This window comes from Ornithorhynchus anatinus, chromosome 2 (assembly GCF_004115215.2).
Source record: "Ornithorhynchus anatinus isolate Pmale09 chromosome 2, mOrnAna1.pri.v4, whole genome shotgun sequence".
Taxonomy (NCBI): Eukaryota; Metazoa; Chordata; class Mammalia; order Monotremata; family Ornithorhynchidae; genus Ornithorhynchus; species Ornithorhynchus anatinus.
Genome location: NC_041729.1, coordinates 43,172,172 through 43,199,018, shown reverse-complemented (window position 1 = coordinate 43,199,018; position 26,847 = coordinate 43,172,172). Strand labels below are relative to the sequence as shown.

At 41.1% G+C, this 26,847-nt stretch overlaps 1 protein-coding gene across 2 annotated transcripts in view; it reads left to right on the top strand.

The window, feature by feature from the left end:
* The window catches only part of FAM20C (FAM20C golgi associated secretory pathway kinase), a 96,723-nt gene that overhangs the window by 2,769 nt on the left and 67,107 nt on the right, over positions 1–26,847 (top strand). Inside the window, exons 2-3 of one of the 2 annotated variants that reach the window (XM_007656042.3) lie at positions 1,623–1,633; positions 15,860–15,938. In XM_007656042.3, the coding sequence (XP_007654232.1) occupies positions 1,623–1,633; positions 15,860–15,938 (90 nt within the window). Of the gene's footprint in view, positions 1–1,622; positions 1,802–15,859; positions 15,939–26,847 lie in introns of both variants that reach the window. The other variant, XM_007656035.3, reaches the window with a different exon arrangement.

Genomic DNA, 26,847 nt, shown 5'->3' with positions numbered 1-26,847 from the left:
CTTGGTGTTTTCACGTAAAGGTGGGTGGCGACACAGTTTTGAAGGGAAAGTGTTTTCCTTGTCGATCTCAGATGCATCTAATGATTCTTTAAAATCAGTCATTCGGAATAAAATCAACATGCCTGGTGTGCCGGCAAAGAACATGAGAGTCGAGGGATGGGGTGGGGGTGCCGATAGGCGGAGTAGAAGGGGGCATGGGATGTTTAGGAGGGATTGTCTCATATGCACCTAGAAGCCAGTTGAGCCAGTAAAAAGAAAAGCATTACCTAACTCAGGTGGTACCTGCTGATAAGCTTCCCCTGCCCCCTCCTTTTTAAGTTCCTCTGGTTTTCTGGCCCATATCAAAGTAAATCAACACATTTTGTAACCCAGTGCAGTTATATATTAACTCCCTTCAAGGCCAGGTGAGGTAACTGTGACAGAGAACTGAACCAATGGAGATGTTAAATAGATGGGTGAATAAAATTCCAGGTATTGGCACCTCCAAAGAACTTCTCTCCTGAAATATTAATATTCTTCTTCAGGAGCACTTCCCATCTTTTCTGAACTTCCCCAAGTACTCTGCGGCATCCCTTCATTGCCCGGACCATTGATTTAAAATACATGCTTAGAAATTTGAGTGACTGGAGAGGGAGGAGGAGATAATCCCAGAGCCTTTTCTTTGATACAATAGCACCCTCTTCCCGATCCAATGGCACCGAAAAGCACAGGAGTTGCTGGGCACCATGCTAAAGAGAGCCAGTGGGCCGTCAGTCAGTGCAGATTGAATCCTTGGTAGAGATTTTTGTCTATTTCCATTAAGGCAGATGTGGTCAACCTGCAGTGATGACTGTTCAACTGAAGTACAGACCTGGGCTGCAATCAGGATAATTGTGAAAAGAGGGCAGTTCAGAGCAGCTAAGCATACCACTGACCTCTAGGAGTTCAGAATCTGAACCAAAGCAGATGGGTGATGGTTTTTTTAACTGAAGTATAGATATAGAGGAGGTTTTTCAGCTAAAGAATACGTACTCCTGTTGCTCCCTAGGCTTCCTTAATTAAAATCAAATTTTTCACTTAATATAATTCAAACACCTCTTTAACTCTAACAGTAGCTTAAAGCAAAGGAAGATTTCATGTAGATATGGGACTTATTTATAATTTACATTTAGCAGGTAGTGAAAAGAAATCTGGTTTCATTTGCTCCCTGGGAACAGACTATGTGTTATGTCTTAATTTGACATGATAATCGTCTGGCAATTTTCAGGATATATTCCTTATGTACAATAGAGAAAGGCTCGGGAAGTCTTCGACATTTTGGTTTCAGCCTTGTTAAAGTTAAACCTCTTCTGCAGAATCTCTAGAGAGTAAATACAGATGGAAGGGTCTTTAGGACTTGGCAATTATATTCCATTGACTGCAGATGATACTTTTTTATTTTAGCAATGTATAGAATATGAGCCAACTGACACCCAAACTTTAATGCTTTCTAAATGGGTAACTAAAATTTTGACACTAGGGTCCATGTGAAAGTAGCTTCTCACACAATTCCAACTGTTTTCACACCTCTGCATTTCATTAATTGCAATAACTGATGCTTTAAATCAGCCAGTAAAGCAAATATTTTTCCTTTCCTTTGATAGGCAAAATGAAGGTAATGAAGATGAAGAATTTTTACCCACGGGAGAAACATCTGTCGATTCCTATCCCAACTGGTTAAAATTTCATATTGGCATTAATAGATACGAGTTATATTCCAAGCATAATCCTGCAATTGGGGCTTTGCTGCAAGATCTTGTCTCCCAAAAGATAACAAGTGTCGGTAGGTTGCCATCCATATCATTCTCTTTGGCTGTTTAACTCTTCTTTGGAACTGTGGTCTCTGGACTGTTGCGAGTGCCTCTCTCAAATGAGTTGTATGGAGACGTTCATTAGGAAAGCCAGTCTCTGGCTATTCTCAGAAGAATCCTTCACTTTTGGTGAGGAGTTTGAAAGGCTTTCTGAAGGGTGCAGTGAGCAACAGATCTGGTTTTTCCATTTTGCTGCAAGATAATAATGATGATAGTATTTGTTAAGTACTTATTATGTGCCAGGCACTGTTCTAAAGGTTGGGGTTGGACAAGCTAATTGGGTTGGACACAGTGCTTGTCCCACCGAGGGCTCATTGTCTTAATCCCCATTTTACAGATGAGCAAACTGAGTCACAGAGAAGTTAAGCGACGTGCCCAAGGTCACACAGCAGACAAGTGGTGGAGCCAGGGTTAGAACCCCATGACCTTCTGTTTTCCAGGCCCAGGCTCTATCCACTATGCCAAGCTCCTCCTCCAGCAGATACATGCTGCCAAAGGAGAAACACTAAATAGAGAGAGTTTGCTTTTCACAGCTAATCCCCATTAGAAATAATACTAATGGAAGATGTATAAAAAGTTAGAAAGGTCATCTAAGTGAAAGGCTACAAGAGCAATGCATGTTTGTGTTTTCAGCAGTCCTTCCGGTCTCAAAATTACTCATCCAGCACTGGGGATACCAATATGCATCTATTACCTACCTTGTCCCATGCCTCCTAACACTGAGGAAAGACAGAGAGAGAAGGGGATATTTGACAGCCTTTTGTCTCCTTTTACAATCAGGTTTTCTGAGAGCAATACATAACTGCAAAAGAATCTATTATTTTTAGTCTGCTCAGATGATTTTATTTTTAGAGTACTACTAGTGAAGCCCTTTTTTCCAAGATTTGGGCACATATGAAATATGGTAATTAGAAGTTTAAAAAAGTTTAGGATAAAGGTGTATGAATTCTGAAAAGCAGGTGCAGTAGGTCTTCCCATTTTAAGAAAATGTGGTAGCAGTGGAGTGGTGGGTTGCTAATTTTTCACTGGGGCTATAATTTCCAGTGAATCATACTATAATGAGTGTGATCAGGTTGGATGGACCCAGTGACAAAACCAGTCTGAGAAATGTACAAAACCAGTGTACACCTCACCTGTGATATAATAATAACAGTAATAATAACTGTGGTAAAAGTTGAGCACTTACTATGTGCCTTGAACTGTACTAAGCACTGGAGTGGATACAAGCAAATCGGGTTGGACATAATCCCTGTCCCACATGGGGGTCACAGCCTTAATCTCTATTTTGCAGATGAGGTAACTGAGGCACAGAGAAGTGAAGTGTCTTGGCCAAGGTCACACAGCAGATAAGTAGCAGAGCTGGAATTGATATTCAGTTCCTTCTGACTCCCAGGCCTGTGCCTAGGTTAAACTGCTTCCGAGATCACCTCACCAGTGTATGTTGCTAGATAGCAGTTCATGTAGAGCCTATACACATTCTTACGTAGATAGAGATTGTATAGACAGTAAATCTATATTCTTGATAGTGTCTTAAGCTATTTGGCATGTTGCAGGATAGTTTACAGTAATAATAATAATGTTGGTATTTGTTAAGCGCTTACTATGTGCAAAGCATTGTTCTAAGCACTGAGGGGATACAAGGTGATCAGGTTGTCCCATGTGGGGCTCACAGTTTTAATCCCCATTTTACAGATGAGGTAACTGAGGCACAGAGAAGTGAAGCGACTTGCCTAAAGTCACACAGCTGGCAAGCGGCGGAGCTGGGATTAGAACCCATGACCACTGACTCCCAAGCCCGGGCTCTTTCCACTGAGCCACACTGCAGTCTTATATGAAGAGAGTCAGTAGATTTGGGAAGGATTTACTAGTTCATCTACTGAGGGTACCATTTTCTGCATTCCCTGCATGACTTAGATTTGTAGGCCAACCACTCACTTTGCAACTAGAAGGTTGAAGTAGACAGCTTACTTTAAGGCTCGTGTTAATTCTCTCCAGTGAAAGAGAAATTAATGTAACCAGTCCTCTCCTCCATTCCTCACCTGCTGCCCTGGGGGAATTGGTGTAGTACACCAGTGACCTGGCAACAGGCATACTGACAATTCAAACTGCCCCCTTCAATCCAAGTAACAGTCCTTGAAAAAGCTGGAGCGATAAACACCTGAGAAGAGAATACTGGATTTCTTTTAGGATGCCAGTTCACCTCAGAATAGTATTTTTGGAATCTCATTAGACTTGCAACTGTGCTGAATAACTTCATTTTTCAAGTTTATTGCCTTTTATGTTAGTTCTCCACTGTCCAATCCAGAATTTTAACTTATGGTCCAAATCAGCACATTCACAATCACTGCTTGGAGTAAACTGAAAAATCACTGCCTTTTTAGATAGTACAGTGGCCTGGCTAGAACACTGAGGGAAGTAGAGTAATTAATCAGATCCATTTAGGAAAGGTAATGATACCCATAATTGCTTAGGTTGTCCTAACAGGTGACTAGACACTTTAAAGCTGCACTATTGAATGAATGAATAAAGGGAGACAATGAAGCATATTTCTCATATTCAAAAAAGGAGTCAATATAATTAGAAGTGAATACAGCAACTACAGTCAGGAAAGAAGAAGGTGATTCCAGGGGAAAAGGAATGGAGGAAAATCAAGAATGAAGTAATGGGATAATAAAGAGACTCTGTTGATTCTCTTTTTTCCATATCACTGAGAGTGTAATAAGAAGGGATCAGAGCAGTTTATTTAATCCTGTTATAGACAAACTCTCCAATGCTACCTGTCAATTATATTGCCTGGCTGAAGTAGTTCAAATAGTCAGAGCAGGTGATTTAAATGAGAGAAAGCCTGAGCTTGATTCTCCTGGCGTTACTGCTTCCTTGCTTTGCCCAGGTGAAGTCACTCTACCTCTTTGAGACGTAGTGTTTCCATCTGTAAAAGAGGCTTTATAGTGTTAGTGTGCGTTTGGAGCTGATGTAAGGAGTGACCGGTTCCTGGATACTAAATTGTCTGGAAAAATGAGGTGAGAGTTTAATCACTGCCATTACTGATTGATAATACAGTGCAGAAGAAAAAGACAGTTTAGTCAACTATCCAAAAAATCTGGGTGGTTTTACCTAACCAAACCTGAAAATAGCTAGGTCCTCCAGAATTAAGTTTAGAAGGGTAGGTGGCCATTTAGACCAGTAAAATAATCAGAATTCAGATGAAAATGTTTGAATCACTTGCTCCACCTCATTATGAATTGAATAGTAAAGTTTTTATGGTTTGGTTTCATCTTTTAGATATTCCAAAAAATGAGAAAAGAACAAAATCAAAATTATTGCCGGGAGGGAATGTGCCTGCCAACTCTGTTGTATTGTAGAGAAGCAGCATAGCCTAGTGGATGGAGCATGGGCCTGGGAGTAACCAGAATCTGGGTTCTATTCTCAGCGCTACCACTTGTCTGTTGTGACCTTAGGCAAGTCACTTAATTTATCTGTGCCTCAGTTATCTTATCTGTAAAATGGGGATTAAGATTGTGAGCCCCATGTAGAGCAGGGACTATGTCTAACCTCAATAGCTTGGATTGACCCCAGTGCTTAGTAGAGTGCCTGGAACATAGTAAGTACTTAATTACTGTAATTTTTATTATTATTTTCACTCCTCCAAATTCTTAGTAAAGTGTTCTGCACCTAAGTGCTCAATAAATATCATTGATGGAATGACTGGTCAATAGGATAAAAAATATTTGTTTCATTTTAATACCCTAAATATTTATTCTTTGAGTGGATTTCAGGATGCTATTTCTGCCCATGTGTTTTCTCTTAAATACAGGGCTTATGAACAAAAGAAATGGAGATGTATACATATATATCTACGAATGAACCCTTTTGTATCAGAGAATACCAAACATGCTGGGATATAATATTCTCCAACATTATTTCCAGCAGTTCCAATTATTTTACCAATAACTGTGTGTGCTACTTTGGGGACTATTTTATTTACAACAGAACTATGAGTTTGAATACCCACTTTCAAGTGGTAACGTAAAATCTTTCTGCATCAGAGAACAGTATATTATTTATACTTTCCTTACATTCGGGATAAACTCAGAGAACAGCAATAATGAAATCTTCAACTAAATGGCATAGAGTCTTTGAGAAATTTATGCCGACAGTTTCAAAGCATGAAAATTGGGGCTAGGAAAATTACTACCCAAACCCTGAAAGTTAAAAAAAAAAAAAAAAGTCATCATGGGTATTGCTCAGTTTCTTCAGGTTAAAAGTTAAGGAAACTGCCCCTTATACTGATGATGGTGCTTCTGGCAAAAAGAAAAAAGGAAAAAAGGCAAGAATGAATTTGTAACTTGTTCCTACAATGACACACAGAGGTGGCCTTGAAAAAAGCAAGGTTAAGGATGGTTTAATAAAATACAGTAGAAGCCCTGAAGAGTAGTCTATACCTGAGATGTCTTGTGTTCAGTGGTTAAATATTGTTGCAGTTAGAAGATTGTTGTGAGTTTCTCTAAATCTCTTTCTTGAACTTGTCAAATTAAAATCCTTGTCTTCTGATTCACTTAATTGTATTAATGAAATTTGGAGCTGTAGATAGTGGAGCTGATTGTTATCAATACAGTGTACTTAAAACAGGGTCCTAGCTGCTTAGTAACCAGGTTCCATTTTCCTCTTGGAACCACATTGAACTCTGTCCATTTAAAAAGCACAAGAACTTCCATTTAATCAGGCAATAATTAAATTGCTATCATCCTGAACTCTGGATGCCAAGAACATATGGTAAATGGGTGCTAAATTACTGGTAAAGTAATGATAATGGTATAAAAGTATTTTTTGACCAGCACTGTGTCCCAAATGAAAACACTGCTATACTGTCTAGAACAAGACAGATCAGGTATGGGAGGGTGTGCTTAAGAGAAAAACTTCTCAGGAGGAAATCTCAATATGTCCCCAATAATAATGATGGCATTTAAGTGCTTATTATGTGCCAAGCACTGTTTTAAGAGCTGGGGTAGATATAAGGTGAAGCAGGTTGTCCCACATGAGGCTCACAGTCTTCATCCCCATTGTACAGATGAGGAAGCTGAGGAACAGAGAAGTGAAGTGATTTGCCCATGGTCACACAGCAAACAAGTGGTGGAGGCACAATTAGAACCCACATCCTCTGACACCCACGCTCATGCTCTTTCCACTAAGCCACACTGCTAATAGTCATTGTAGATTTTGCTTTGGGCTTATGATGTGTCAAGTACTGTATTAAGCACTGGGGTAAATACAAGATAATCAGGTCAGACAGAGTCCCTGTCCCACACGGAGCTCACAGTCTAAAATAATAGGCAAATAATACAATTTATATTGAATGAAACAGGAACTTGGTGGACTTCTCAGCTCTGAATGGACAAAAGTACTCTGTTAGGACCAACAAATGCCTGAGTTTCCCCAGGTTCAGAACTATGTTGCGCTCCTCATTTAAGTAAATTAGCAGCCTTTGTAGAATCTAAGCAAGTTTCTGAATCTTGCTCTTATTGGGTAGGCTACAGACCTGTGAAACTGCTGCAGGCTACAACAAAAGGGGACTAAGTATTCAGAGAAAGGATACCAAGCACACATTACAGTGCTCTGCACTCAGTAAGCACTTAATAAATTTGATTGAATCAATGAAAGGATGACAGACATGTCAATACAGATCGAAGGGCCCATGTTCTAAGCTCCAAAGCACATAGACAGTAGTGTGCACTGTGAAAAGCTGACTTTAAGCTCAAGAAAGTTTCCTGATGCATCTCAATGCCTCTCATTACCTCTCATCTCTTCTTTATCAGCGGTGTTTGCTGAGCATCAAATCCTTCCCCTGTAAGGACAGGCACCCATATTATCATTAGTGTGATTAGGGCAAAGTGACCCCCCCAGAGCTGTGACACTTCATAGCACTTTCATGTACATTAAAATCACAGCACCCTAATTTAAAAAAAAATCATCAGTATTGTGTCTCAAAGGCCACATTCATTGGAGATTCTTGCTATATCTTAGGGCAGAATATTGCTTTGGTCTCCGAAAATTCTTATTTTGCCTTAAGTTTAACATTAAAAGCAGAGTAGCCTATTTTTTCCGATGTTCTTCCACCTAGTATGATCTCTTCATAACTTTTTAAACAGAGGTATCCACATGTTGTCCTTCCCTACATCCCTACTTTCTTTGTTGTTTGAGAGAGGACTTTAGGGCATTTGGCTGTGATAATGTTGGGGGTTTTGCTCTTCAGAAGTCTTGATCCCTTGTGTGCATGGATTTATACTCTAATGCTTCCACATGTCTTTTAATTTATCTTAGTGCCTCCCCATCTAGACTGTAAGCTTGTTGAGGCCGGGGATCATGCTTACTTACTCTACTTATGCACGTACTTACTTCCAAGCACTTACTACAGTGTTCTCCACAGAGTAAGCTCTCAATAAATATTATGGATTGATTTTCACACTGGTAGGGATTGATGGGAGGCTTGGGGAGTCAGGGGGAAGGGGAGGTGTAGGGGAGAGGAAAGGGATAAGCTTAACTCCTGCTCCAGGGGAGAAGTAGAGATAATGGAGCACAACCCAGTCTAAATGTGTCTTACATCCTAGTGATTTCTTTCTTTTTCCTCATTCCATTCTCTTGCAATTCGCCCATCTTCTCCATCGGAGGCCAACCCCGTCTCCTCCACCTTCAGGTCAATGCTCCACTGACCCTAATTATTTCAGCAAGCTTTAAGGAACTTTTCCACAGCTGGCAAAAACTCTGCCTAAAAAATGTTGACCTCAGGGACTTCTAGCTCAGCAGCTATTTGGCCCAAAATTAAGTTTCTGTCAAAGTCAAAGTCAATCCACTGTTTAACATCAAAGTTTCATTAGAGGTCTTGGGATATTATATGCTTCCAAACAGAGAAGGGCAAGGAAAACATTGCAGAGTATAATTGGCTTCTGTAGAGCCATCTGCAATGTAGTCGAGTTTGACTTTCAGAAAGGACTTGATTTGACTATGGTATTTATTAAGTGCTTACTCTGCATTAAGCCCTGTGCTAAGTCTGGAGTAAAATCAAAATAAATAGTTAAGACATTGTCTCTGTCCTACAAAGGACACCCCTCTGGAGCTTCTCCACAATATTACCCGGTAGGTTTTGCCTCTGGATGCAGCTATGATGTAAATGAAGGACGAACAGGGTGGAGAGGCCTTGGTGAGAAAGAAGGCTATGAGGTCAGAAAGTCAGTGTTGCATCTCATCTTGCAGGCCATAAATGTTCTGAAGAATGTGCCTTCCAAGGCCACCCTTGGAGAAAAACAAAGGTATTTGGATGTTTTCACTGTGCGTTTGGGCCAGAACACATGTAGGGAATTAGGGAATTGTGTTTGACAATGTGAGCCTGTTTGGATACAGTGTGCCATGCTGTCAGAAGAAACAGCTTGTGGCACATTCTTGGGTAGCCTGTGTTTTACCCGCAATATCAGAATGGCTGAGTATTGTAGAGGAAGTTTTTTTCGAGAATGCAACATTTGTATAATAGGAGAACTGGATATATCTGTTTGCCCAAAAATTAACCCCAATCTCTCTAAGCAAGAATCTTGTTCGGTACTCCTAAGTACTCAGTAAACTTCTTCAGTACCACAGATGGTCATGACCTCTTTGGAGATGTGACAAAGCTCAGTCTTTAAATATGCAGTCCTCTACCTGTGAGCTCTAAAGGTTTTCTCATCTGCACCAAATCTGGATTCTCAAAGAAAGGTCTGCTATGTGACCTTGGGCAAGTCACTTCACTTCTCTTTGCCTCAATTATCTGTCAGTTGGGGCTAGAGACTGTGAGCCCCACATGGGACAGGGATTGTGTCCAACCCGATTTACGTATCCACCCCAGCACTTAGAACAGTGCCTGGTGCATAGTAAGTGCTTAAATACCATTATCATCACTGGCAGGATCAAATTAGCTTTTGAAATGAACAAGCTCAACTTAGCTCATGCATCAGACTTCTTGATCAGGATCTTGTACCATGTTCTTTCTCCCTTATGATCTTCTCTGGGATCTTTTCTACTTTGACCCACTTCCATCATTCTTGGGCTAAAGTTCTGATCGTGTTCTTTTGCCTAGGGAATAATTCTCAGTGAGGAAGCCTGTATCATGAAGACACAAGTTTCCCAGCGGAAATAGCCTGCCACTTGTCCTAGTCTAACAAAGACAATGGAAGTAAAGCCTTTGTTCTAAGGGATACTACCTATTTATATATGGAACCTAATATGGCGATGTTTGTATTCTTAAGTGATTAAAAGGCAAGGGACTGCGTGTTAGCTTGGTACACAAGAAACAAGTGTTTCGAAATACCTAGTCTCTGCGACTTCATTTAATGCCCTGTAATTTCCAATTATTTGTTTGTTCATGGGAAGGGATGGTAATTCAGTAGAAGACGAGGGTCAGGGAAACAGCAAAGCAGATGGGGTTCTGTTCCAGAAATAAAGTAATTAAACTGACCAGATATACATAATATTTTGCTATAAAAAATAAGGATTACGAGCACTGAGAATAAGCGGGTGACCTCTCTGTATTAAGGCCCAGAGTGGAATAATTAAAGGAAGAGGTAGCTAATGGTGCTGGTTATTAAAAGAAAATGTAGCAGCAAGATGGAGTTTAATTAAACCATGGGTTATGAAATCAGAAAGATAAGATACTTTGAATTGCACTGAGTTTTAAACTTTAGGTCAGTTTTCTTTTTTAATGATGGTGGATGATTTTGATAATTCTATAGGCAGGATAAAATGAAATATACTCAAATGAAATGACTTTTTCTTCTTATTTCAAGGTGCTATTTCCAGTAAGTTTAAATTTAGACACAAAGACAGGGATTATCATTGTCCCTAGATGACATTCAACTGCATGTCTCTACTATTTGTTAATGCTGCTTTCTCCAGTGATAAACAAGTGAAGTTTAAGTGGCTAGTTTACTTCCTGCAAATCTTCCTACCTTTAGTACTTAGGTAGTTTGTCTTCTAATTGAAGGAAGTATTGCTGTAGCCACTGCTCACAGCTGAGTCTATGCTTTTATGTGGCCTTTTGCATAGCCATGTTGCTCCTGTATTATATCAAAATACTTTAATAGGTAGAACACCTGGATATCGCTTTAGCTCACTTTTGTTTAATGGTATTTAAGTGCTTACTATGTGCCAGGTACTGTACTAAGCACTGGGGTAGATATAAGCTAATCAGGTTGAACTCAGTCCATGTCCCACATGGGACTCACAGACTGAATCCCCATTTTACAGGTGAGGCATCTGGGGCACAGATTAGCTAAATGACTTGCCCAAGGTCACGCAGTAGAGAAGTGGCGGAACCAGGATTAAAACCCAGGTCCTATTGACTCCCAGGCCCATGCTTTATCCACTAGGCAACACTGCTTCTCCTCCATTGCCCCTCTCCATTGTCTCCTTGTCTGCCTCTGTGTCCCCCTTCTTTACACCAAGACAGGAGTGGGAGGAAAGAGGACACAGAAAAAGGCAAAACACCTTACTGAACAGTGATCCCGTTAGTCACAAAGTCCATTTAACTGGAGTCATCCTCCTTTGGTAAAGAAGATAGTCAACAAATGGATCCTTCCAATTCTGCTCTTTCCTACTTAGACTGTTAGCCCCATGCAGGACAGGGACTGTGTCCAACCTAATTAACTGGTACCTTACCCCAGCACTTAAAACAGTGTTTGACATGTAGTAAATGCTTAACAAATACCATAAAACATTTAAAAAAGAGAGCTAACCTCAGTGATTTTTCCAGTTTATGGAAGGTGGAGTTGCTTTTTCCAATTTCTTCAAACTAGGTAGGCAAGAAGGAGAAGGTAGGCAGTGGAGCTGAAGTGTCCTGATACCCCGTGATTTATTTCTTGAAGGTGAAACAAAGTTGTAGGCCTGGGAAAGTCAGGGTAAACTATTTTATTCCAGCCTGTTAGTCTCTAGTGTAAGGAAAATGAAAATCACAAATCAAAAGTACTGTTATCTGTTTATAAAGTTATTAGGGCACTATTTTCCAAGAGATACACATCAGTCAGTGTAGGCTCCCAAATCTTACCTGGGATAAGATTGGGAATAAGCCTCAAGCATCAGGCCATTCTCAGTTTTCCATTCAGTTGGTTTGGAAATTCCCACGATTTCTTCAGGCAAAAAACAGTCCTACTGTAGATTGGACAGAGGCACCATTGAGCCCTCTGATTCCCTGCCTCCATCTTGGATTTGGTACAAAACTCCATTGATGTTTCTACGTGATGGCCCTAACTGCCAGTGCCCCGGGACTTCTGAGTAAGCTGGAAAACTTATTAGCTTTCTCGCTTGGTCAGTTCCCTTGGTAATGAAACATGAGAAGAAGGGCAGAGCCATGGGGAGGAGCCCCTCCTGGGAATCCCCAGTCACCCTTGTCAGACGGGAGTATGCCCTCTCACCCAGAATTCATTCATTTTAGTCAAGCATATTTACTGAGCACTTACTGTGTGCAGAGCACTGTACTAAGCACTTGGGAAATAGTAATAATGTTGGTATTTGTTAAGCGCTTACTATGTGCAGAGCACTGTTCTAAGCGCTGGGGTAGGCACAGAGGAATCAGGTTGTCCCATGTGGGGCTCACAGTCTTAATCCCCATTTTACAGATGAGGTAACTGAGGCACAGAGAAGTTAAGTGACTTGCCCACAGTCACACAGTTGACAAGTGGCAGAGCCGGGAAAGGAAATATAACAATAACCCAACACATTCCTTGAACGGAGAGGCTCTTAGGGTAACTTTTACCTCTTAGAACAACTCAATAATAATAATGATGATAATAATAATAGTGTTAAGTGCTTACTATGTGTCAAGCACTGTTTTAAGCACTAGGGTAGATCTGAGGTTATCAGGTGGGATGCAGTCCCTGTCCTACATGGGGCTCAGTCTTAATCCCCATTTTATAGATGAGGTAACTGAGGAACAGAGAAGTGAAGTGGCTTGCCCAAGGTCATACAGCAGTCAAACGGTAGAGCCAGGATTAGTATGCAGGTCCTTCTGGCTCACAGGCCTTCACTCTATCCACTACTCCATGCTACTTCTCCTAACCACAGGGGGAGCCAGGGAAATCCTACATCCCAGCTCAAGGGAGATTGGTTCCTACTTTGTTGATTTTTATGCAGTTCCAGCCAGTTTACTTAGCTGTCTCTCATTTGGACATTTGACCCAAGGAAAGGGAGATTAGTTCCTAGCTTGTTTATTTTTAATGCAGTTCCAGCCAGTTTGCTGAGCAATCTCTTGTTTGGACTTATGGAGGCAAAGTTTTATTCCTCTTGCCTGCCTCCTGATTTGGTGATAGTAATAGCAGTGGCAGCATTTTTTGAGCACCCATTTTGTCTGGTACACTGTGCCCGGCTCTTGGGAGTACGGTATAATGAAGTGACACCTTCTCTGCCAACAACTGTTATATGCTCTTGATGATCAGTATCCAAGATCCTTGTCCTTTCAATGTGTCCCACTTCCAGCTTATTTTTACTTCTGCCTCCCCCTGTAGACTTTAAGCTCCTTGAGGGCAGGGACTGTGTCTCTCAACTTTGTTGTATTGAAGTTTTCCAAGTACTCTGGATTCAATAAACGCTCACTAAATATGACTGATTTGGGGGTCAACAGGGTAGAGAACAAGGCTGAAAGATCAGCAAAACATGAACTACCCCCACTGTCGACACTGAGGTTCCCAAGGCCGCATGGAGGAGGGATTAATATTGTGTGTCCAAGCTTGTTTCATCTATACCGTTTGACCCGCTGCTAGGTTGATCGATGTTGATGGAGTATCCCATTAACAACTACAGGCGAGCCTCAATCCTGAGACTCCAGGGTTGAGAACCCACAGAAAGTAGTTGGTAATAGTTATTGTGGTGTGCTCAGAGCCACTAGTGTTCTCTCATTCTTGTGAGTTGTATTCTCCCTGAGGCATGGAGTCCAGGGAGCAATAAGTTGGGTAGAGGTACAGGGCATTGTGAAGTTCACTTAATGGTATATTTCACTTGCAGGATCCATTTATGGCCAAAAGGACCATAGGGGAGTGCTGGAGCTGTCATAGCATCATAGCCCATAAGAGGTTGCTGCAGTAATAATAATAATGATTATTGTTATTATTGTAGTACTTATTAAAGAAGGAACATGGGAAGGAATTCCTTTCCTAGTAATTTTGATATTTTGTATTGGAAGAGAGCATGGCCTAGTGGAAAAAGCCAAGACCTGAAAATCAGGGAACCTTGGTGCTAACGCTGCTCCATCACTTGCCTGCTGCGTGACCTAGGACAAGTCACTAACCTTCTCTGTGACTCACTTCCCTCATCTGCAAAATGGGGATTCAGTTCTGTGCTCCCTCCTACATAGAATGTGATCTGCATGTGGGACCTGATTACCCTGTATTTACCTCAGTGCTTAGTACAGTGCTTGGCACATAGAAAGTGCTTAAGTAATTAATAGTTATGATTATTGTTCACTTACTATTTTCCAAGCACTGTACTAGCACTGTGGTAAATACAATACAGTGAGATCAAACATAGTCTCTGTCCCACCATAGCTTGCTCTCTAAGAGGAAGTAGTGTAGCCTAGTGGAATGAGCTCTGGGCTTGAAGTCAGAGGAGCTGGGTTCTAATCCTGGATTCACCACTTATCTGCTATGGGTCCTTGGGCAAGTCACTTATGTTCTCTTTGCCCCAATTTCCTCATCTGTAAAACACAGATAAGTTACCCATTCTCCCTCTTACTTAGTCTGTAAGTCTGTTGAAGGACAGGAACTGTCCAACCCAACTATCTTGTGTCCACCACAGTGCTTGATACATAGTAGTTGCTTAGCAGGTAGTAGTATTATTGTTATCAGGGAGCAAGAACAGGTATTTAATCCCCATTTTCCAGATGAGGAAACTGAGGCACAGAAAAGTCAAGTGATTTGCCCAAACAGTATGGCCTAGTGGAAATACAACAGCTCTGGGAGTCAAAGGACATGTATTGTGATCCCAGCTCTGCTCCTTGCCTGATATGACCTTGGGCAAGTCTCTTAATTTATCTGTGCCTCACTTTCCTCATCTGAAAATGGAGAATCAGTACCTGTTCTCTCTCCTGCTTAGACTGTGAGCCCTATGTGTGATAACTGTGTCCAACCTGATTGTGTTATATTATTCAAATTTACTGAAGGCCCATCCCCTCCAAGAAATCTTCCCTGCCTTAACTCTCCTCTCCTTTTCTCCCATTCCCTTCTGTGCCGCTCTTCCTTGCCCCTTCATTCATTCTCCCTCCCATCCCCACAGCACATATATCTGTAATTTATTTATCTATTTAGACTATTGACTGTGCCCCCCTCTAGACTGTGAGCTCGTTGTAGGCAGGAATGTGTTTGTTTTTATACTGTACTCCCCCAAGTGCTTAATACAATGCTTTGCACACAGCTCAAGAAATATGAATGAATGAATCAGATTTGCTTGTATCCAACCCAGCGCTCAGTACAATGCTTTGCACAAAGTAAGCACTTAACAAATACCACAAATTATCATTATATGATTATTATTGTTAATATCAGCCCTGTAATTAGAGGACAGAAGCTCATCCTCTAGACTGTTAGCTCTCTGTGAGCAGGGACCATGTCTATCAACTCGATTATATTGCACTCTCCCTCGTGCTTAATACAGTGCTCTGCACACAGTAAGTGCTCAATAAAGATGATTGATTAATTCACTTGGGAAAAAGGTTCACCTAGTGAAGACCCAGTATTCTCTGTCTCCTCTGCAGGGAGGTATATTAAAGAAAGAGGAGGTATGTACTGTCCCCCAAGTCAGACAACTAAGTACTATGTGGTAATCCATGTCCACTGGAAATATCACAGAAAAAAGAACAGAAGTAAAACGAGACTGTAAAGAAATGGTGATGATACCCCAATTTAGCAAGGGAAAAATACTGCAATTTCACTACAGTGACAGATTACAGAGCGTAAATAGAATTGTATAATTAACATAGTAATCTGGAGAAAATTGCTGATTGAATTTTTTTTTCTCTCCTGCAGCAATGAAGTCAGGAGGCACTCAGCTAAAGCTCATCATGACATTCCAAAATTATGGGCAAGCTTTATTCAAACCCATGAAGTAAGTAGGAGACAGTTGAATTTTTTAAAATCTGGAATTGAATCTGCTGTGGTTGATTTCTCTTAATTCTTATTAAAAATGAACCTCTTTTGTCTAGAAATATTGGTGTTGAGGAAGAATATGATGATGACTTTCTAAATAGATCTGAGAAGTGGTGTTGGATTTGAACTTGGAAGGGTTTTGTGTCTAACTTCCTCACCTCAGAATCCTCTGGGGTACAGTTACGTTAAGGATATGTCATGGAATATAAAGCCCATTCTTGTCTGCGCCTTTGTGATCCTGTCATGGAACATGGAACCTCTACCCCTGTTGGGTAGAGGGGTGAGTGTGTGTTTGAGAGTGCTGTGCAGTAAGTGGGAAGTTGCCAAAAGTGCCAGTCTGGCTTCCACCCCCTTCACTCCCTGGAAATTGCCCTTTCAACCTTAACTTCATTGACACTCCCCTTGCCTGGTTCTCCTTATGTACCTCTTTGGGTGCTCATTTTCAATCCCTTCCATATTCTCCTCCTCTGCCTCCCACCCCCTAACTGTAGGAGTCTCTCAAGGCTCAGTTCTGGTTCCCTTCCTATTTTTCATTTATACCCACTCCCCTGGAAAACTCATTCATTCCCATGTCTTCAACTATCATCTCTAGGCAGATGATTCCCAAATCTACATCTCCAGCACTGAACTCTCTCCTTCTCTGCAGTCACATATTTCCTCCTGCCTTTAGGACATCTTACTTGGATGTCCCATGTTATCTCAAAGGTAACATGTGCAAAACAGAACTCCTCATCTTCCCTTCCAAACCCTCTCCTCCCCATGACTTTCCCATCACTGTAAACAGCATCATCCTCCTCCTTGTTTCAGAAGCACATAACCTTGGCATTATCTTCAACTCATCTCTCTCATTCAACATACACATTCATTGTCACAAAATCTTGTTAGTTCTATCTTCACAGCATCGCTAAAATCCACCCTTTCCATCCAAACTGCTATCACATTGATCCAAGCACCTACTCTATCCCGCCTCAACTATTGCATCGGCCTCCTTGCTGACCCCCGCCTCCTGTCTCGCCCAACTCCAATCCATATGTTACTCTGCTGCCCAGATCATTTTTCTAAAAAAATTTCAGTCCATGTTTCCCCATTTCTCAGGAACCTCCAGTGGTTGCCCATCCAACCCTGCATCAAACAGAAATTCCTTACCATTGGCTTTAAAACACTCAATCACCTTGCCCCCTTCTGTCTTATCTCACTGATTCCTACTGTGACCCAGCATGCTCACTCTGCACCTCTAACCCCAACCTGTTCCCTGTACCTTGATCTCATCTAGCCCTTGACCACATCCTGCCTGGGGTCTGGAACTCTCTCCCGCTTCATACCATCACTCTCCTGACATTCAAAGTCTTAGTAAAATCTCCTCTCCTCCAAGAGGCCTTCCCCAACTAAGCCCTCATTTCCCCACTCCTCCCTTCTGCATCAGCCTTACACTTGTATTCCCACCCTTTATTCACCTCACCCTCAGTCTTAGACTTATGTAAATATCCATAATTTATTTTAATGTCTGTCTCCCCCTCTAGACTGTAAGCCCCTGTGGGCAGGGACCATGTCTACCAACTCCATTATATTGTATTCTCCCAAGTGCTTAGTACAGTGTTCCAAACACAGTTAAGCACTCAATAAATACCACAGATGAAGTGGGAGATGCAGGTGTCAGCCATCGTTAATGCATTCTCCTCTCCGCACTCCTCCCTCCCATTCAGGAAGAGACAAAGTGATAAGGAAAAGAAAAGTAGCAGAGGGAGGGAAGGGCCCCATCCTGGAGGAGATGGAACCAGACACCATTTAAGAGCCCCCACCACCTCCACCCTTGTGCTAACAGCTACATCCAGCTGTAAAGCACAATACCAGAAAAAGCATCAAGGGGGATTGGGAGCATGATCATAACCAAACCACAGGTGCAAAAATACAGAGGGGCAGCTCAACTCCCAGAAGGGTTTATATCTGCCTAAGCTTCTTTTTCATAGATGCTTCTCATTTATGGTACCTCAGAGGAAGTCCGGCTATATATTGTGTTTACTTCCCATAGTGACATCATCTCTCAAATGACCCAGTTCTAGGTAGACTCCTCAATAGGATCGACAGCCAAGGAAGATATTTAATCAGACCTGTTGCACTTAGAAGCCTATTTTATCTTTCTTTGAGCTAGAGCTATTTGTAATGAGAGGCCCAGTTACTAATTAAGTGGCAACAATATTTATGTGGCTAGTAAAATGGGCTTTTAGACACCGTTCAGAAAAAGTAAACATAAAGGAGGAAGGACACAGGTTATGTATCGTCAGTGCAGAGTCATAATGAAGTATGCCAAGGGCATATTCAATCAGGTTTAGTAATATCACTTGAGGCTACCAGATGTTTAATAAACTACTCAATATCTGTATCAGGGGAATCAATGGAGTAGCATTCATTTTCTTCCTTTGTTTTTCCAATATGGGACTTACATTCATTACCTCATTTGAGATAGCCCATAAAGAATAAGGAAACAAATGATCACCATGTCTTCCCAAGCAATGGAGCAGAGGACTATGTATTTATGTGGATAATATGATCAATACAAGTGGTTAATCTGGAAAATTCAAGTAGAAAGAAGAAAATGTGTTTCCTTCAGTACCAGGAATTTTGACTAAACTATCCATACACTTGCCTTACCGTGTAAATGCTGTCACTGATTCATTTTGGATAAGTATAGATTAGTGTTTTTTACCTAACATTTTTATTTTGATATTTACTGTTGGTGGGTACATATTTTTCATATGCAGTATAGCCTTCCTTTTCAGGATTCTCGGGTTACATAAATGTGGCTATTTAAGGCCCTCTCATAATTATGACATTGTCATTTTGGGATTGCTATGGAGGTTGAATAGAGAGTTTGACATTTGTCTCAACGGCATTCTATGCACTGATGGCAAGATGATGGATGGTTTTGGACATTCAGCCAGTTCCCACACAAAGCAATTATAGGAATCCATGGACAATAGGAAAAAAAATGACAGTGTTTTAATCTCCCCTTGAACTGGATTTCAAGGACATTACCACAGCCTCCTCATAGCAGATTTATTTTGTTCACCTTGGAGTGCACATTTTCTGAAACTCTGGGGAAAATATTTTCAGCATGTTTGAGGCCTTTTGAAAAGAATGTTGGCAAAGAAGTAGCAATTATTCAGGGGATTCGGGTAAGATGCCCTTTGTAGAGACAGTCTAAAATTAGCAGGGTGGTTTAGTTATTTAAACATCAGAAGCAAGGACTATGTGAACAGCTTTCCACCTGGGATTCATACTTCTTTCATTATCATCAGGAAATAACTCCCAGTTCCTTGTCCCAAAAAGATGAAGAGGAAACCAAACCTTAGAGTTTGCATCGCTCTCAGATGTAGGCACTTAGTACAGTGCTTTGCACACAGTAGGTGCTCAATAAATACGATTGAATGAATGTAACTGGCAGTAGTTATGTTATTGGGTATTCATGGCTTAAAGAGCAGCAAGGGAAGCATCATCCCCTTGTGGGAAGAGTAAGGCTAGAGAGTCAGAGGACCTGAATTCTAATCCTGGATTTACCACTTGCCTGCTGTGTGACCTTGGAGAGTCACTTAAATTATCTGTGCCTCAGTTTCCTCATCAGTAAAAAAGGGATTAAATCCTTGTTGTCTTACCCCCTGGGACAGAGACTTTGTATGACCTGATCATCTTGTATCTGCACCAGCGTTTAATACAGTGCTTGTCTGGTCTGATGCTGTCAAGTTGTCTCCGACCCATAGTGACTCCATGGACACATTTCTCCTCCAGATTGCCCCACTTCCACCTGCAATCCTTCTTGTAGTGTATCCATAGAGTTTTCTTGGTAAAAATATGGAAGTGGTTTACCACTGCCTTCTTTACACAATAAACTCGACTTTCTCCCATGCCACTGCTGTCCAACACAGGTGAGTTTTGACTTGTAGCAGATTGCCTTCCACTGGCTAGCCACTGCCCAAGCTAGGAATGGAATGAGTAGGCCTCTGCTTGACTCTCTGTCCCATAGCTGAGACTTGTAGAATACTGGAAACTCTCCAGGTGTAATCCTGAGAGGGTAATACAGTGCTAGGCACGCAATAAGTGATTAACAAATACCTCAGTTACTATTGTTGAGAATTTTATTAAATGGAAAATAATGTCCATAGTTGTAGCATTTATTTGATTGTCTTTAACCCTTCTTTGTTGTATTTGATAAATGCTTACTATATGCCAGGCATAGTACTAAGCACTAGAATAGATACAAGCTAATTAGGTTGGACACTGTTCATGACCCACACGAGGCTCATGAGGCTCGAGGCACACGAGGTCTTAATTCCTATTTTACAGAGGAGATGACTGAGGAACAGAGAAGTTAAGTCATTTGTCCAGGGTCACACAGCAGACAAGTGACTGATTCCCAGGCCTGTGTTCTATCCACTACAGAATGCTGCTTTCCTTGAAAAGTATTCCTGTCATTGATTAGATTGTCTCAGAAAATCTTGCCTCAGAAAATCTTGTCTCTGAAAATCTTAAAGTGCTGGATAAAAACTTTTATATGATGAATATTGAATTTTTTTAAGCACAATTATTGAAACAGAATGACAGGGAAGAAGCATAGGGAGAAAGCTAAAAAGAAGGGGAAAACTAAAAATTGAGAAAAATACAAAAGATTAGAAGTGGAAGAAACAAGTAAAATCAAATATAATAATGTTGATATTAAGCGCTTACTATGTGCAGAGCACTGTTCTAAGCGCTGGGGTAGACACAGGGGAATCAGGTTGTCCCACGGGGGGCCCACAGTCTTAATCCCCATTTTACAGATGAGGTAACTGAGGCACAGAGAAGTTAAGTGACTTGCCCACAGTCACACAGCTGACAAGTGGCAGATCCAGGATTCGAACCCATGACCTCTGACTCCAAAGCCCGTGCTCTTTCCACTGAGCCACGCTGCTTCTCTATGTGAAGTAGCCATTATTCTCAGCCCCAGTATCTACCATTCAGAGTCACTAGTGTTGATATGGAGTGGGAAGGGGAAACAGGCTCCTTTGTTGGGTGAAGATTTCATGGTCAGAAATTAAGGTGGCCTTAGATGGCATTCAGAAATGCTGGATATTGAGATGCACGTGACTTTGCATGCATGACACCAGACGTGTAGCATAATGTGATGACATCCCAGCTTCATTATGAGAAGTATACTGAACTCACCCATACCTACAGCATTTCCTCAGGGGGACACTTGAACCTCCACTTGCTTCAGAGTCACCGTTTTCCTCTCCCAGGTTCACCGGACCTGGTCACCAAGTCAGAGCCTTGGAGTTTGGTAGCAGCAGAAGTGGCAGAGGGAGGTTGTGTGCTTAAGGCCAAAATGAGGGAAATAAGAGCATCTGGAGCTCAATCCACATTGGATAAGGGACCGATGAGCCAAAAACCAGACCGTCCAGGGTAAAACTGGACGAGTGGCTACACCCTATTCAAATTACAGGTGTGCACTGTCCCTTCTTAGCTTGGCTTCTATCTCCATCTGAGAGACCATGAAAAGTCCATAGAGACTTTTAGTAATTAATCTTTCAATATTCATTCAATCATATTTGAGCGCTTACTATGTGCCAAGCACTGTACTAAACACTTGGAATGTATATTCCCTTTATATTTGTTGGGGACTGTTATCTTCAAATTCAAAGAGATTAGAATTTTAAGTATAGGTGGAACTCAGAAGAATAAATGCTGATTTCTACCTGGACTAACCTTAGTTACCATCACATTAGCCCTCATCCTTTTAATTGAAATTTTGTCACTCATATTTCAAGTTTTTGTTTTTGTAATACTAGAGTAAAAGTAAATATTTGCTAAAGTACACTGAAGATCCTAATTTATGGGGTTAGAAATAGACAATAAAATGCTTTTCAAATCATTTTAGAGGTAAAATTGGCTTCTTCTGGTATTTTGTCATTGGCATGTTGTTGCCACTTTACCCAATTGTGCGATCAGCTGGAACATCAGCTGCGGTTATTAGATGTCTGGTTGAAATGTAGAACAAAGGGCCTTTAAGTCACAAAGTATCTCCCTCACCTCCCCCTTCCCATCCAAGGATTTATCCCTGACACTACTCTCCTCTTCTCACTGAGTCAGTTCAGGATTTGCGGTATATTGCAGGAAAAAATTGTGTGTAATTTCTATATCATTCTAATATTTTTTAATTTAGTTGAGAAGTGAGGTCTAATGGAGAGAATATGGACCTGAGAGTCAGAGAACCCGGGTTCTAATTAAGCTCTGCCACTTGTCTGCTGTGTGACTTTGGGCAAGTCACTTAACTTCTCTATACTCAGTTACCTCATCTATAAAATGGGCATTAAATCCTCCCTCCAGTTTAGACTGTGAGTCCCTTGTGAGACAGGGCGTAGTACCAACCTGATTATCTTGTCTCTCCTCCAGCACTTAGAACAGTGCTTGACACATACTAAGTGCTTAATACATGCCATTAAAAAAAATTAACATCTCAAAGTAAATAAGGAAAATAGTACTTTAAATGGATGAGCTGTGGATGATATCATCAAGAAAAAATAATAGGAAAACTTTAAATGCTAGTGTTTTAAAATTTGATACCCAAGTTCACCTAGAGCATTTTCATGGAAAAAAGTGAACAAAGAAACCGAGAATTGTTGCCACACCAAATCTGTCTAAACAGGTAGATTGAAATGGTGAGATGAGCAGTAATTGTTATAGTTTGATTAAACTCTGCAGCCAGTCTGGATTATCAAATCAAAATATCTTTCTAAGAAGCAGTTTTATTTTCTCGATAGGGGTCCTGACAACTTAGCGTATTTATTTAAAATGTTAAATGGCAGCTTTGTAATACTTAAAGAGCTGGTGATAGAGTCAAATTTAAGATGTTTATTCTACATGTCTAGTAAATTCCTGGCTGACCAGTGTGTCAAAATCCCACCACACCAAGATGTTAGTTACTTTTATGGCTATGTGAAAATCCAAAAGTAGAAAAATGCCCCCTTTCACTTGCAAAATCATTGTAACAACATAACCAAACTCCTACAGCATGGCAGAGTGGATACAGCATGGGCCTGGGAGTCAGAAGGTCATGGATTCTAATCCTGCCTTGCCCCTTGTCTGCTATGTGACCTTGGACAAGTTACTTCACTCCTCTGGGCCTCAGCTACCTCATCTGTGAAATAGGGATTTAGAATCTGAGCCCCCTGTGAAATAGGAACTGTGTCCAACCTGATTTGCTTAGTACAGTGTCTGGTGCATAGTAAGTGCTTAATAAATACCATAATTATTAAAACAAAATGAAAAATAATGCCATTTAAGTGTTTACTCTGTGCCAAGCACTATACTTGATCATTAGATCAGGCACCATCATTCATTCAGTCCTATTTATTGAGTGCTTACTGTGTGCAGAGCATTTATAAGCACTTGGGAAAGTACAGTACAACACTAAACAGTGACATCCCCTGCCCACAGTGAGCTTACAGTGTCTTTTCTACACAGGACTCATAGTCAAAGAGGGAGGGGGGAAAATGATTATTTTAATCATCATTTTACATGTGAGCAAACTCAGGCATAGAGAAGTTATTTGTCCAAGGTCACGCAACAGGCGAGAGGTAGAGCAGGACTAGAGTCTAGGTATGTGTCCTGATTTCCAGTCCTCTCCTCTTCCCACTAGGCCTTGCTGCTTCTCATCCTGCTGTGCAGGTGAAAGCGTGGGAACTGTCTTCAGTGTCGAGAGGTGCACCCTTCTCTCCTCACTGATTGAACTCTTGTACTGGTAGTTGGTCAGAATTCAGTCAACCTGTAGGCAAGGGTCTAGACTGATGACATACAGAATCATGTCATCATGAATCACTGGGTCTGGTAGTCAGAAGGTCATGAGTCTAATCCCTGCTCTGCCACTTGTCTGCTGTGTAACCTTGGGCAAGTCACTTCACTTCTCTGGGCCTCAGTTACCTCATGTGTAAAATGGGGATTGAGACTCTGAGTCCCCCTAGGGACAGGGACTGTGATTGAATCAGAAACAGTCTTGTAGCCACCCCAGCATTTAATATGGTGCCTGGCATATAGTAAGTGCTTAGCAAATGCCACAGTTAACATTATTGGATGGAAAAGGAATTGGTGGCCAGGTCCCTTCCCAGAATGGTTCTCTATTGAATGGCTCCAGTTCTTTGCACTCTCTCTCTCTCTCTCCCTTGACTATATGTGGATCCCAGCTGGTTCCTCCCAAGCAGATCCTGGTGAAGAAGTTGGGTATCTCAAGTTCTTCAACTCAGTGGCATTCCCTGGGTAAAAGAGAAAGGACAAGAGAAAATAATCCTCCCTGAGAAAAATATGTGACCTAGAAGACCAGCCTGAGTCAAAGAACCTAGTTCTCTAGAGTGGGATGGGAAAATTGGGCTTATATTTATCAGTCTGCAACATCCAGAGCATTAACTGACCACCTATTTTGCTCAGCTATGTTTGTTCATTTGTGTGTGTCTGGCATTGGATCAGGCCCTAAAATAGAGATCGATCAAAGAAAAGATGCAGTCTTGTCTCCCATAATAATAATGGTATGTATTAAGTGTCTTTCATGTTCAAAGCAGTGTACTAAATACTGGGAAAAAATATGTGGATGAATCTTGTTCATTGGCATCTCCAATGAATACAGGACCTGGGCTGCCCCAGTGCAGGAGAAGAGATGATAAATTACCAAGGACTTAGCCAACAGCTTAGTAACAGAGAAGGTTAAGTTTGAAAGCTCCAACAGGGAACTTTTTCCAATAAAACGTTTCAGGTTTTTGTTATGATCCATTTGTCTGCAAAACTGCAGGCAGGGATTATATTTGGTCAGTGATTCATAAACCCAAGGAGGACAAGATTGCCCAATGCTGGACCTGAGAAACTTTGGATGGGGAGTGAGATAAACATTTTACCCAACACTCCCCTTGGAACCTAATAGAGCCACATCCCAAAACCAAGATTTGATTTGACCTTTAGATTTTGAAAAATTGGGTTGAGGATGTGTGAGGCTCTTGGAGGGGGGTGTGTGATTGTGTGTGTGTGTACAAATGTATGTATTTGTATACATGTGTGTATATAATATATGTATTAAAAATGCATATATATTACAATTTGGGAAGAGCTTGTGTGGGAAGAATCCCTAAGATAGGAGATTGGGATCATACAGAAGCAGATTAAGAAGTGATCCCAGCCTCCCTTCCTTGGAGGAACCTGCAATTTATGTACAGAAGGAATCCAGGATATGAACAGTTGGTCAATAATCACGTGTGTTGTGGCCCAGTGGAAAGAGCATGGGTTTGAGAGAATGGAGACCAGGTTTCTATTCCCAGTTCTGCTAATTGCCTGCTGTGTGACCTTGGACAAGTCACTTGATTTCTCTGTGCTTCTTTCCTCATTTGTAAAATGAAAATTAAAGGCCTATTCTCTCTTCCCTTTAGACTGTGAATAGTATGTGATTCAGGGACTATACCTGACCTGATTATTTTTTTACCTAACCAAGGGCTTGTCACATAGTAAGTGCTTAACAAATAACCACAATTATTATTATTATCTTTATTAACCTCAAGCTTACTGTAAACTGACCACAGATCTGAACTTCTGCTTGCCTTTTAAAACACTGATTCAAACGGGGGAACTGTCCCTAAAGGCCAGTAGATTAGTATAGTTTGCCAGGTCACAAATCGTTTTACCGTTTCCCATCACTCTACACAGCTTCTTTGCCTATAGTGCCCAGGAGTATCATAAATAGAATTAAAGTTCTTTCCTCACAGCCCACCAAAATCTTTCCCGCAGCACTGGATTTCCTTGAAAGCCAATGGCTGCTTGCATTGCTGACCATTTCAGATTGGTTTTTAATGATAAAAAATGAGCAGAAAGTATGCACTCCTTGTCAGTCCGTAAGATGGTATTCATGTCAGAAGTTCAAAAGCTGAGTTTCAAGATCAATTCATTTCTAAAGAAAGTCCATTTGGGAACTCACTGTCTCTCCCTCCTATTGTCCCCTGTACTCTTTCCAACCACATTCCAGCTCTTTGCAGCCACCTCGTATTTAACGTCGTTGTCATATTTTTGAGGCCTTTTCAAAGCACTGATTTGTTTAATGTTCTTTTAAGGTGAATTTAGGGCAGAAAGCTCTTTTGTACATAAAGAAAAATCCCTGGTCCCTCTTCCTGTTCAGTGAGGCTCACTTCTCAACGGTTACTGTGACCAAATGTTTTCACAGACCAGGGCTGTGTTAGGGTCTTCTCTCCACCCCCTTATTTCAAAATCCCAGAGAAGTTCTGATTGACCTGCAATCCCAGAACCACAGAAATTCCTTGCTGATTAAACGTATAAACAGAGCCAGCTTATAAAAGAATCTCTGGGCTGAGCCATTACTTCAAAATGGAGAAACCAGAGTGCTGCTTTGGCTATAAGTTCTTGATGGTACCTGACAGATCGCACACCATCAGGTCATTAATTCAAGCTAGTGGAGCGAAAACAATAAAGATGGGTTTAATAACCAAAAGAGCACTATTGTGGTAAATAAAGCCTCATCGTCTATAATTATTTTATTTATCTGAAGTGCTGCCTCATCCCTTTTGAAGCAGCTTCTCATACATAAAGGGTGTTGGAGTGAGAGCCAGGGCAATTTATAACTCCCATGGCCAAATGCAGATTCCATAGCTGTTTCCAAATGAGTGGAGTCATGGAAAGTGAGAGTACTGCTTAGTATTCTGGGGAGGTTTTAATGCATTTGCAATGTAGTGAATATATTTTGACACAATAGCAAGGTAGGTCTTTTAGCATATTGCCACTTCATCATGCTGTGCAAACATCATCACAATAAATTACAACAGTAAAATGCCAATTTATAGAGTGTTAGGGGG